At 40.5% G+C, this 14392-nt stretch overlaps 1 protein-coding gene across 1 annotated transcript in view; it reads left to right on the top strand.

Moving 5' to 3' along the window:
- LOC127943297 (uncharacterized) overlaps positions 1–14392 on the top strand; it is a 137995-nt gene that overhangs the window by 4932 nt on the left and 118671 nt on the right. Inside the window, exon 3 of the mRNA XM_052539642.1 lies at positions 5509–5928. Within this exon, the coding sequence (XP_052395602.1) occupies positions 5509–5928 (420 nt within the window). The remainder of the gene's footprint in view (positions 1–5508; positions 5929–14392) is intronic.

The raw sequence follows: 14392 nt of genomic DNA, 5'->3' as shown, positions 1-14392 counted from the left end.
AAAGGTCCTGATTACTACAGTTCAGCAGCTGAAGGAGGAAAGGGATGATCTTAAACAGGCCAATGCCAAGTTTACATTTCAGATGTCTCCGCTACAAGCGGAGGTGAAACAATTGTTAAGTTGCCAGAATCAGTCACAGCCTCCTCGGGCATTGTCTACCTTTCCTGTACCTTGTCAGTCCGAAGCCCTAGACTGCCCTAAACAAGTTCCAGCCCCAAGAAAGCCAAGAGTAGCTGAACCAGTAGCAAATTCAAACCATGCCCAAGCCTCCCACAATGCATCACATGATAGTAGTTCAGCAGAAATTGTGGAGAGCTATGAGGGTTCAAGCAGTCAAGAAAGTTTGTCCTCTTCTGTTGAGGGCATGAGCACAGCTGGTTTTCTGCGAGCAAGACACGGGATCACCACTCTCCGAGTCCAACTACTGATCAGGAAAGAGTATAGCGTGGCCCTGATCTGATTTACCCAAACCCCAGAGAGTTTGCACATGAAGATTTCTACCCTCCTTAATTTAGCACACTGGTTAGAATATGAAATTCAAGTGCAAGACGATTCCACAAGATATGCAAACCATTCAGGTAGAGGATACTCAACCAGTTTGTCCAGGGATACGTCAAGGAGGGTGAAATCATTCAACAAAGTTCTGCTTGGCACAGAGAAATTCCCTTCATCACCACCACATCCCTCAGCTGCCACTCCTAAGATCACAAAGAGGAAAGCTTACTGCCCTTATTGTGATAACAACAAACACACTTTAAATTACTGCGTAAATTTCTCTTAACTTTCCAAATCTCATAGGCAGAATTCGATCAATGGGTACAACCGATGGTGGCGCTATCGACGGGGACACAGATCATCAGAGTGTAACCTTAAAATGCGCTGCAAAACATGCAATGGTCTTCACTTGCTTGTTCTTCGTGATGTTAATGTATGGAACAAGGAGAAAGTAGAGGAAGGAGAAGATCCATGTACTAGCCCTGTCTTGGGGAGGCTGCCAACGAGGTGTTATTCATTGACAAGCCCCCAGGAAGTCGTAAGGTACTCTTAAAGATATGTAAATTAATTCTAAGAAATGGAGATTGCTAAATGAATGCTTATGGCATTCTGGATAATGGCTCCGAAATAACCATCTTGTTAAATACTGCAGCAACCCAGCTGAAACTGGAAGGTAAGCCAGAGGACTTGCCCCTGTGCACAGTCAGATAATAATTAAAGGAGCTGCAAGGGGTGGCTGTTTCCTTTAACTTTTCACCAGCCTGCCAGCCAAACAAGATCTATCAGATCAATCAAGCATTCACTGCATCAAATGATTTCACCCTCCTTGACGTATCCCTGGACAAACTGGTTGAGTATCCTCTACCTGAATGGTTTGCATATCTTGTGGAATCGTCTTGCACTTGAATTTCATAGTGCACCGTTATCATGTCAAGTCTTTACGGAAAAGGTACCGTCATCTTAAAGGACTTCCCCTCCGAGAAATTGAAGCTGCTCATCCAGTTTTCCTCATAGGATCCGACTGCCCTCATTTAATTAGCCCAGTTGAGCCAGTTCACTTGGGTCCACCAGGGGGTCATGATGCAGTTAGAACTCTCCTTGCAACATCTTCTCACAGAGCAACAATGTCTGTTCACAACAAGTTGGTCACCCTTTGCTACGTTGCATGAACAAGATGAAAGACTCTGGCAACTGGATGTCTTTCCTTAGAGAGATGAGAAAATTAGTACTCGATCAGTACAAGACCAACAGTCAATGAAACTATTGGAACAAAGAACTTCTAGAGTTGATGTTGATGGAATTCAACGATATGCTACCCCACTGCTGAGAGTCAAAAACATGCCCCCTCTTTGTGCACCTAAAGCAGCAGTAATTCCTCAGTTAAGAAGTCTAGAGTGTCGTATCAGTAAGTCCCCTGAGCAAGCAGCTTTCTACCAGGCTGAGATTAAAAGACTGGAGCAGGCAGGCTATATTGCTGAATTGCAGTCAGGAGCAGAAGAAACTCAAATGAGCTGCTACAGTATATCCCGCATCATATGGTTTAAAATAATTGGAAACATAGAGTGGTTTTCAACTGTTCATTCCAGTTTCAAGAGAGCAGCCTCAACGAATTGTTACTTCCAGGACCAACACTGACTTCTTCATTACTGGCTGTGCTACTAAGATTCCGTGAACACTCAATTGCTATCAGTAGTGACATTAAAGGAATGTTCCAACAGGTTGGACTCCTTCCTGAGGATCGGACCCTTCTCCGTTTTTTATGGAGATATCTATGAAGAGAAGTGGAGCCTAGAATCTATGAATGGCAAGTTCTTCCAGATCTGACAGTGCTATGCAATGGATTGCAAAGGGTAACGCCCTCAACCATGAGTCAGAGCTTGGACTTCAGTGGAACTGTGAAACCGATACCTTGTCCTATAAGCTTCGTGCTATAGAGTGCCGAGAGGTTACTATGAGCAACATCTATAAAGTGCTTGCTAGCCAATATGATCCTTTTGGGTACATCATCCCATATACCACATGTGCAAAGGTAATAGTGCAGTGATTATAGGATAAGAAGAGGGACTGGGATGATCCTAAACTACCTGAGAATTTAGTCATATATACCTTAATTTAGAATTTAGAGAGTGGAACAGCTGGGCAGGAGAGCTCCGTGATCTACAAAATATAGTCAGCATGATATACATATCTTTTGTGACTCATCAGAGTGTGCCTATGGGTCTGTTGCCTATCTTCGAACAGAAGATCAAAAGGGAGAAGTGGAGATCACCTTTATAGTGGCCAGATCAAGAGTGGCTCCTAAGAAATGGCTGTCAATACCTTGTTTAGAACTATGTGCAGCCCTGACAGGGGCCGTGTTAGCCATGATCCTGCAAAACAAATTGACTTTGCCCATTCATCATGTTTTCCTTTGGTCTGATTCCACCACAGTTTTGACCTGGATTAAATCTGAATCCTGTCGATTTAAGGTTTCTGTTGGTACACAAATAGCAGAGATTCAGGACCTGTGCATGGACCTATGTGCATTCAGAAAGTAAGCCTGCTGATGACATCACTCAAAGTAAAAGGCTGGCAGAACTAGGGCCACAAAGTTGTTGGAATACAGGACCAACATACCTTCAACTTCCATCTGATCAGTGGCCGGTTCCAGACAAACATTCCTGTTTAGTTTCCAGCTCGCATTGGTTCATACAGCTCTGTGTATTCACAATGGAGCAGTTCAGATAGGTTTATTTTTACCTTGGAACCAAGTATAAAGAAATACAGCGAGACATCTTGAAGTGCTGCTTGCTGAAAGGACCCGTAGTAATACCAGAAAGAGCTCTTTGATTCGCTTTGAAGCAACTGACTAAAACACTGTACATTATATTATTGTTAAAAAGGCCTGCTGTAAATAATCATTTATTTTGAAGTGTTCTGGCAATTAGCCTGTGTTTGATTGTGCTGTCAACGCAGCAACCTAAAGACACTATGCTCCGCCCATTTCCAGCAGGTGGCAGTGATTAGGGTTTGTTACAAATTGCCTGCACAGAGTAGGTGAAAGCAAAAATGGACTCGAGGCTTTCTCAAGTGTTGTTGTTGTGTGCGTATGTTAGTTGAACCAAACTACACACAGATGGAAACACCAATGTAATGTTCGCACTTACGTGCTCAACATTTATGGAATTGTTGTGAAAAATAAAAGCATCAAGAACTTAAAACGGCATCTTTATGTCTCTGACCGGACATCTGTGGTGAACTAGTCCTCCCACTGGCAACCCCAACTGGTTTAGCTGTACCAGTTTTCTTTAAATATATTATATTATATTATATTATATTATATTATATTATATTATATTATATTAAATTATAAAATCACATACTATATATATTATATATATAATAAATATATATATATATATATATATATATATATATATATATATATATATATATATATATATACTGGTATTATTATAATTAAGCACAATTTAATGATAGAACTTTAATAATTAGAACTAAAACGTGGTAACCATGTATGAATGCATTTTTGTAATTTTAACTGAACTTAAAGGTCCCGTTCTACGTGATCCCATGTTTCAAACTTTAGTTAGTGTGTAATGTTGTTGTTGTTGTTAGAGTATAAATAATATCTGTAAAATTCTAAAGCTCAAAGTACAATGCCAAGCGAGATATTTTAACATAATTCGTCTACATCAAACGACCAGTTTGGACTACAGCCCTCTAGTTCCTGCAGTAATGACGTCACCAAAACAGTTTTTTGACTAACCTCCGCCCACCGGAATACACAAAAAAGGGGGGCGTGGCCTTGGTGCGTTCCGACGGAGAAGAAGGAAGAGCTGGGTTTGTGTTTGTCGCCATGTCGTTGAAATGCTGTTATTTTCATCTCGGAGTCCAATCATCTTTGTTTGGCCTTCCCAGGGACGCTGTACTTAGAGATAAATGGTTAAAATTTATGTTTAACTTGGTTCCCGAAAATTATAATCCACATGTAAAACTATGTGCAGCACATTTTGCTGAAGACAGCTTCCTCAATCTCAATCAGTTTAATGCCAGATTCGCACATAGATTATTCTTGAAAGATGGAGCAGTTCCCTCTTTGTCTGGAGAAGGTGTTGTTTATGAACCACAACAAGAAAGTGTATTTTATTATTTAAGTTGGTGCATTTAACACTTTCTGTAACTTATTACACAAAGGCCAATGCTGTTCCGCTTTGTTAACTAGATGGTAGGGCTGTGCAATAAATCGAATGTGTTTTTTCATGCACATCTCGTCAGTAAAGGCTCCAGCACGTGCGTTCAGATCAGGATTGCCAGGTTTTCAAAACAAATCCTGCCCACTTGCTTTTCAAAACCACTCCAAAACTAGCCCAATCGCATTTCCAGGAGGGCAGCGTGTGCTAAACTGGTGTCGAATAAGTAAGTAAAATTGGTTGCATATGCGAGTGATTTTTTCGCAATGTAAAGAGTTGGCAGTGATAAATTTTTGTCTTTTTTGTTTTGTTTTTAAGTTCACAACACAATTTGATGCATACATACCGTATATGATACATGCTATATTAAAAGCAGTAAGCATAAATTAATGAAAATAAATGACTTTTTAAAACTGAGTACAATTTAACCTATTTACGTTGATATATTGAATATAGTGATATATAAGGCTATATTGAATACTGATTGTGTCAGTTTATCCCATTTTTGATTAAAATAAAGCATTATTTAATAATCTCCTTTCAAATGTAGCAGCAGCACTTTTGCTTTGCTGCGTCTCATGAAACGTCATCTTTTACTGTCCCTTCAAAAAGAAGTCTTGCGTTCAGTGTGAGTCTGTGCTGTATCTGATGCCATTATTTAAGGTTTGTTCAGTTACCAAAACTGTAATTCATTTCTGACATTTAAAGTTGAATTTTAACAAGTGTTTATTGTGAGCTGAAAACGATGTAATCATATAGTAGCTGTAATAATTTCTGTGACATCTGTTTATTCACATTTCTCATTTCTATTTTGTTACAGATTCTCTGATATGAGTAAAAGCGTTCTTCATGAATTTCTTCTCAGTCTCTTCATTAAAGCAGCAGAGATCGAGACCCAGACAGGAGAACAGATGCTGGAACAGTTAGCATCAGTCTGCACCAGCTCTTCCGATAATAGACAGACTTACATATTTGATGATTGGGATTTCCTGCTGGATCTGTACTCTCGTGTGAAGAACTTTGAGACTCAAATAGGCAGGAGTTTTCTTCCAGCATTACAGTCAGTTTTCCAGTTACGTGATGTCTGGTTCATAGATCTCTCGGAGAGAAAGAGCTCAGTCCTCCTGGAAGTGTTGAAGCTCCAGACAGAGAAGAAAACAGTCGAGCTGAGAAGATGTTCAGATGAAGAGAGTGACGTGAAGAGTCTCCTTCAGTGTCTGCCACACATCTCACAGCTGAGGTGAGAACATTTCTGTTATCTTACAGTTATTTTGAAATATGATTCCTGTATAAACTGTGACATGTTTTCTGGTCTTAATTAGGGTTGGGTACCGAAACCTAGTACAAATATGGCACCGGTACTTATGTAATCAGTATGTACTAGAACAGAATCAGAACACAGATTTCGGTGCCATGCCTGAGCGATCGACTGAAATATTTGTCTTCTCCGGAACAGACTTAAGAAGCATTATCACCGGCACTTCATGTGTTTTAAGCTAAACATGCTAAAATTAAAATGCCTAAAGCTAAACTTCTCTTGTTTTCACATTTCTTAACATGTTGTCCAACAGCAGAGAACATTAAGCGTTTCACTCCACAACAGCAGTCCGATGCTTCCTTGTGTGATCTGATGTGGCTTCTTGTCATAGAACGAGGCAGAAAATATGTTCCATAGGCTACTTTAAACAGAATACATAGATTATTAATGGATTATAAATATACTTCATTATAGTGCTGGACGGTATACCGGTTCATACCGAAAACCGGTGTGTATATTTTCGTTATGATATTCATTTTTAATATACCGCCATAACGATGTATTTAATTACTCAATGTTTGGAATCAACGTTATGTTACGCCGCGGCCACGCGACACAGTTTCAGACGGACCCTTTACAATTAGGGATATACCGGTTGACCGGCCACAAATCGGAACCAGACAGTTTTTGCTTAAAATACGTGATCGGCAATCGGCCGGTTTTTGGTCTTTTTTTTTTCGGGCCGATTTTTCTGGAAGTGCGCCCGCGTGCACAGACTACATTGTAATCATTCGCTATCATGTCATTTGTGTGGTAGTATTTCGAAATCTGTACACAGGACACGGACAACCATTCACGGCTGGAAGTGCAGAGATACACGTCTGAGGCACAGATAGCAGGAAGCGAACAGCCGACTGCACAAAATAAGAGTCCCTTTCCTCGCTCACTGAAGCTGCACAAGTGTATCTGTACCTGTCTGCACCCTGCACAGGCAGAGACAGTGAAGGGACAAAACTGAAATCCTTTTTTTCTTTTTTTGTAAAGTAGAACTATGATACATTTTTGAAAAGCCAGAAGTAAACGTCAGTTCTGTATAGAATGATTATTTATATTTTACCTTAAAATAATTTTTTTTTTAATAAAAGCTTAATTTGATTTAAAAATCACTTGCTGTAGCACACTGAAGTGTTTCATTCATCCAATTTTAAAAAATTGGGTAATGATTCACATCCATATATATCTTCTTTTTTTTTTTTTTTTTACTTGAGCCAATAGTTAGTTATTTTTAATAGGCTCAATTAAAAAAAATATTTTTAATTTATTTTTATTTTTTTGGATGAATGAAACACTTTGCATCTTTATTTTATTCGCACTAACATTATTTGATTTTAGCATTTTTGAATAATGTTTTTATATAGCATGCATGTATTTAGTCTCTCTGGTAAATACCTTTTTTAATTTAAAACCAAATTTAAAAACTAAAACAAATACTGAACTCTGATTAAGAAACATCATATTGAATGTGTGTTGATTGTGTTTTTTGTACTTTTGAACTATGCAGTTATTGCCTTTAATTTCACATGGTTACAGTTAATCTTCAGTTCTATGTAGTTTCAACCCAATTCAAAAATAAAAGCTAAATGCTGATGTCTGTACCATCTATGTTTGTATTGAATGTAGGCTACTTACTGTGCAGTTACTGCCGTCAATTTCAGATGGTTATGGATATTGTTTTAAATAGCCATATATATATATATATATATATATATATATATATATATATATATATATATATATATATATATATATATATATATATATATATATATATTCACTTTTATGGAGGCAGAAAAACAAAGTTCATTAAGATCCGTGGGATTGCTTGTGGTAAAGATTTAAATGCAAAAGGCACGAGACGGTTTCTGTCTGTGGTGTTTTAATTTTAAATATTTTAAAAGGAAAGTAGGCTAATTATAGTGTTTAAATGTTTTTAAAAATCTTCCAAGCACGTCTTGGAATATTCAACTAGCAGAAAATGCATTGTACAACTGATTATGCATAGAAAAAAAAAAAAAAAAAAAAAAAAAAAAACCCGTCATAAACCGGGAAACTGGCATAATCTAGAAAATAAAAACATGAACAAAGTAACATCTCAGCACTCTAAATAGGCATAGGCTCATTTAGCCTATAAATACCCAACACACCAATAAAAACGAGTTTTTTAAAACAAATTAATTTAAATTAAATTAAGATAAATTTTAAATTAAGATGGGTATTTGGCAATAACGAAATTAAGATAAAGGCTCTGCCGGATTTGCTTCGTCAATATCAGCTGACATTTAATAAAAGAATAATGCCAACATTAGCGTAAATACTCTGTCCACATTATGCATTTAAACCTTAATGAATATATAGTTATCATTTGAAAAACATTTACTCACAGAGATTAGGCTAAGCCTACATGTTTTTGTGGAGAAAAATGAATGAATCCACTGTAGATGTCTTCAGTGCGTTCCTGCGCTCAATGAGGGTGCGTCATTATTCACTCATCATTCTCATTATAAACATGCTCAAAACTTTTCCACACCTCAGACTTTGCTTTAGTTGCTAGTGAAACCAAAACGTATTTTCAGAGGCGGCAAGCCTCCGTTACACCTACTCCGCATCCATTACATCACATGGCCGCTCGTTTACCTCACAAACCGGAGCGCGAGCCCGCGTAAGATGATATAAATTAAGCCCGAACCCGACCGAACCCGAGTTTTGTTACATGTATATTTTTTAATTGTTTAATTATTTTTTAATTAATAGTTTGGTCAAAATCGATTCCCTATTTTCATTTTCGAAACTTTTTTTGGTTGGTCCGATAAATTGTGCAATCGATTTTCGAACTAAAGTGACAGCCCTAATGGCTTGAATAACACAGATAAATTATATTCGAGTACTACAGTCGAGCGTTTATTGTCTTTTGTTTTATCACTCAAAACAGGTATACGTTCTGCTTCCTCAGTTACAGCTATAAGAGCGATGTCTTCCTCCATATCAGGGATTCAGTGTTGCAACTCATTTTTCAGGGAAGCTGCTAAATGAAGATCGATTTGTTGCTATAAGTTGCTAAATGACGTTGTGATTTCATCGTGTGATGATGTCATTGCCTAGCCGTTTTTATGTAGAATACACAACGAGATTACTCAAATCTCAGTGAAGTTTTTTTTTATGTTATTTGTTCATAAAAAGATTAACTTTATAATTAATTATAAACAAAATATTTTAAATTGTAAAAGTAACCATTAACATCTTTATGATCAGATTTTTTACAGCATTGAATTATTGAACAGTTACACATTTGATGTATTTTCTTATTAACTAGTAGAACTATATTCTGAACAATTATAGTTTAAGCAGTGTACTGGTAGTTAGTGTGCTACACAAAAGTCTGTAAAATAGGACACAATGTGCAGTTAATATGAAGAACAATCCGTATTTATTTTTCACAGGTGTTTCACCTGTGTGTTAAATTCATTGTATTTTGTGTTTTAGGTTACAGGGTTAAGTGTCTGGTCTGTGTTTCCCTGGGTGTCCACTAGTGGTCTCACTTCCCCATAGTCACCCCACTGCAGGCACCATTTATATCTGTGACAGTATACAATGAACAACTGTTACAGTCTTAAGTCTTTGTCCCATTCATCACTGTTTATTGCACACCTGTTAATTGCACTCAACTCTCCCCACTTTCATCATTTTCACCTGTCCTTATAAACCCGGTTTGTTTAATGGAGTCTTTGTTTTCTGGCACCCTGCTTTCTCGTATTCCCTAGTGTTTTTCACGTTTCTTGTTTTGGACTGCTTTTCTGTTATTGAACTTTTGCCTGTTTTGGATTTAGATTTTTGGATTCCCCATTAAACACTGCAAATGTATCTTTCGTTTTGTGTGTGCATTCGTAACATAAGGACCCCTACCATGCCCAGAACCAGCAGTGTGGGATTTCGTATCCGTTCCCTAGCCAGCATGTAGGAGCGGAGGGGGAGGTTCCTGAACCTAATCACCATCCATCAAAGGGGGAGTGAGGTGGGTGGTTTTGCTCAGATCTTTTGGATGATGTCAGTAGGGCTGGGTTATAATGATGAAGCACTGAAGGACCTGTTTAACAATTGTCTGGATAACCCCTTGCCTGGGTGGGAGATGAAGGGGCTGGAGGTCCTGGACTTTTGGGGGTTCACCAGTTACCTTCACCATCGTAGTCAATGGGATACACCGACTACACCCATCTCTCCAGACACGATGGCCACCAGGGCAAATTCAAGTCACCAATGATCTTCATGAGTCAAGTCAAGTCACCAATGATCTTCATGAGTCAAGTCAAGTCACCAATGATCTTCATGAGTCAAGTCAAGACACAGTTGATCTTCCTGAACAAGGTCAGGTTACATTAACCTTAATGAGTCAAGTCAAGCCAAAGTAGATATTCCTGAACCCAGTCAAATCACCACAGCTCTACCAGAGCCTTGTTACGTCTCAGCTGAACTTCCAGAGCCTCGTCACGTCTCAGCGGAACTTCCAGAGTGCTCGTCCAATCCTGTCATGGCCATGGAGGCCACCCATGAACTCACCGCCTGCTCTGTCATGGCCATGGAGGCTATCTACCATCTCATCATGGCCACGGAGGCCACCCTTAACCTGTCAATGTTCTTTATTTCAGCCTTACCTGACCAAACTTTCTCTCCTGTGCCATCGATCCCACTGTTGTGGTCCTCTGCTCCACCCTGGGGGTTTCAGTCTCGTCTGCTCAGCTGTGGTCGTCCTCTGTGCAGCCCTGGTGGGCTTCTGTCTTGTTTGCATGGCTGTGGTGGTCCTCAGCTCTGCCCTGGTGGGCTTCTGTCTCATCTGCACGGCTGTGGTGGTCCTCTGCTCTGCCCTAGGGGGTTTCTGTTTTGTCTGCTTGGCTGTGGTGGTTCTCTGTGCCACCTTGGTGGGCCTCTGTCTCGACCGCACAGTTGTGGTGGTCCTCTGCTCAGCCCTGGGGGGCTTCTGTCTCATTCGCATGGCTGTGGTTGTCCTCTGCACCACCCTGGTGGGCCTCTGTCTCAACTGCATGGTTGTGGTGGTCCTCTGCGCCACCCTTGTGGGCTTCTGACTCATCTACATGGCTGTGGTGGTCCACTGCTCTGCCCTGGGGGGGCTTCTGTCTTGTCTGCTCGGCTGTGGTTGTCCTCTGCTCCGCCCTGGTGGGCTTCTGTCCCATCTGCTCTGCTATGGTGGGCCCCAGTTCTGCCTGCACCGCCCGGTGTGCTCGAGTTCCACCTGCTCCACGCTGGATTCTTGCTCTGTGGGCTCTTCCCTAGGCCCTGAACATTCTGTTCGGTCCTGGTCTCCTTGTTGTTGTTGTTGTTTCCACTTCCTGTCCCTGTTCCCCTCTATGGACCTGGCCCTCCGTCCCTCCCTCTGATCCTCCACCAGTCCACCTCCCTCCTGGTCTCTTTGTTCTTGTGTTCTGTGGAGCATCTGCTAGCTGCTCTTTGGGGGGTCCTCAAAGAGCACGGCTGTGGTGGTCCTCTGCTCTGCCCTAGGGGGTTTCTGTTTTGTCTGGTTGGCATTGTTAATTGCACACCTGTTAATTGCACTCAGCTGTCCCCATCGTTTTCAACTGTCCTTATAAACCCGGTTTGTTTCTTTTTTCCAAGATGGTGCCGCCGAGTTCACGGATGTAGAATTAAGCTTTGTAAACATTTAACATTTAATCATTTAGCAGACATTTTTATCCAAAGCGACTTACAAATGAGAACAATAGAAGCAGTCAGGTCAACAAGAGAACAACAACAGTATACAAGTGCCATGACAAGTCTCAGTTAGTCTAATATAGAACGCATAGTCAGGTTTTTTTGTTGTTGTTTTTTTTATAAATGCAAAGACAAGAAAAGGAAAAGTGCTAGTGTTAGTTGGTTAAGTGCAAGCAAAAAAGATGGGTCTTTTAGATGTTTCTTGAAAATGAGTAAAGACTTAGCTGTACGAATTGAGATTGGGAAGTCATTCCACCAGCTGGGCACAGTCCAGGAAAAGGTCCGTGAGAGTGATTTTGAACTTCTTTGGGATGGTACCACAAGGCATAGTTCACTTGCAGAGCGCAAACTTCTGGAGGGCACATAAGATTTAACCAATGAGTTTAGATAAGTTGGTGCCGTGCCAGTAGTTGTCTTGTAGGCTAGCATCAGTACCTTGAATTTGATGCGAGCAGCTAATGGTAACCAGTGTAACCTGATGAGGAGTGGAGTAACATGAGCTTTTTTTGGTTCATTGAAGACAACCTCGCTGCTGCATTTTGGATCAATTGCAGAGGCTTGACATTACATGCAGGAAGGACCGCCAGGAGAGCATTACAATAGTCCAGTCTGGAGAGAACAAGAGCTTGGACAAGAAGTTGGGTTGCTTGCTCTGACAGGAAGGGTCTAATCTTCCTAATGTTGTATAAGGCAAACCTGCAGGACCGGGTAGTTGTAGCAATGTGGTCTGTGAAGCTTAACTGAGGATCCATTACAACTCCTAGGTTTCTGGCTGTCCTCGAAGGAGTAATGGTTGATGAACCCAGCTGGATAGAGAAGTTGTGAAGAAGCAATGGGTTAGCTGGAATCACCAGGAGTTCTGTCTTTGTAAGGTTAAGCTGAAGGTGATGGTCATTCATCCAGCTAGAAATGTCCCTCAGACAGGCTGAGATGCGAGCAGCTACACGCAGCTAACACGCTAGCCGAACAAGCTATGGACACAATAACTATAAGCACATTATCAAATCAGAAACCATGGGTGAACAGATCAATCCGTGGAGCAGTAAACAAACGCACTGCTGCTTACAACGCCAGTCTTCTGTCTGGAAACATGAGTGAGTAATAAGCATCGTGCTATGCTCTCCAACGTGGAGTAAGAGCCGTCAAACACAGATACAGTCAACGGTCACATTTCCAGCTAAATGACTCCCAACGCATGTGGCAAGGACTAAGGACCATCTGTGCCTTTGGAAATAAATCCTCTGCAGAGATGAGAGCAGATCCGACGCTGATTGACGAGCTAAACACTTCCTAGGGCCGCTTTGGAAGCAATCTAAGCAGTGTGAGTCTGCCAATCAGCGCGTCAGGAAGCAGCAGTCAGAACAGCAATCATCATGTGATCACCGTGTCGGAGGACGAGGTTAGGAAGGCACTAAAGCGAGTGAATGTAAGGAAAGCAGATGGACCTGATGGGATTTCTGGTCGTGTTCTGCAGTCCTGCGCTGATCAGCTCGCTGGTTTGTTAACATCCATTTTTAATTATTCTCTTGCTACATCGGTGGTGGAATGGAATGGACTATCGTCCATTTGCCCTCACATCAATAGCAGTGTTAATTTCGTTGACTAAATATTTTCGTCATTATTTTCGTCACGAATATATTTTTGCAGACGAAAACGAAACGAAAACTAAAATAGAAGGCACTGATGGAGACTAAAACTATGACTAAATTGATTGACATTGTCGTCAACGAATAAAGGACGAGACGAAAATAGACTGTGACGAAAATCAAATCAGCAGACGGGAGAGATGCGAGGAATGAGCAAAAGAACCGGCAAAACAGAAGAGACTGCATGAGAGAAGAGAACCAATCAGAGCCTGACTTATTGAGACGTGAAGCGAAGGTTTTCAGTTTTTATGAGCTCCCGGGAAGTCGGCATTCGAAGAGGTGATAGGGACTTTAAGCAACAGCCTCTGGTGGAACGGCAACGCCATTCTGGCGTTGTATTGCGCCTGCGCGAATTTAACTGCTACTTTGTGACGTTCTAATTTAACGGTCTACTACGGGAGAACAGCTGATTTGCCGGAGTCGCTACAACGTGAGAGGTTAGGTAAATACATTTTATGTTTTTAGACTTATTTACATCATACAATATTAAAAACTCCTCTTCTGACAAAAGATTGTCATTTAACGCCAAAAGCAATTTTTTAAATTATATATTTTTTTGGATCTCAATAAATGAATTAATGCTGCGTTGCGCTGTTCTGTTTTACCGTTGCTTAGTGACTTTTACGTTCTTGGCTACAGCGGTGTGACGGCAAACTTCCGGTCGCTGTAGCCGTTCCATTCGCAGCTGTTGCTTAAAGTCCCTACTGTCTAAAAGAGCGACAAAATGTCCACAGCTCACTTCACGTTTGACGACGAACAAAACAAAACAAAGTGTAAAGCACGCAGAGCGCTCATTCGTGGCAAGAACACAACCAATTTGAAAAGACATTTACAGACGAGCCACCCGGACATTTTCTCAAATGTAACTTTACAACAATGTTCTTTTGTTTATTGAGCTAAGCAAAATTGGAATAGTGCAGTGCGTAGATGTTGTAGCATTAAATATTACGAACTGAAAAGTACTGTAAAATAGCCCCTTCTTCAAATTAGATGCGAGCACAATACTAATACGTAATATCATG

This window comes from Carassius gibelio, chromosome A3 (assembly GCF_023724105.1).
Source record: "Carassius gibelio isolate Cgi1373 ecotype wild population from Czech Republic chromosome A3, carGib1.2-hapl.c, whole genome shotgun sequence".
NCBI lineage: Eukaryota > Metazoa > Chordata > Actinopteri > Cypriniformes > Cyprinidae > Carassius > Carassius gibelio.
Note: the sequence above shows the minus strand (reverse complement) of the source record. Positions and strands in the feature narration are given on the sequence as shown.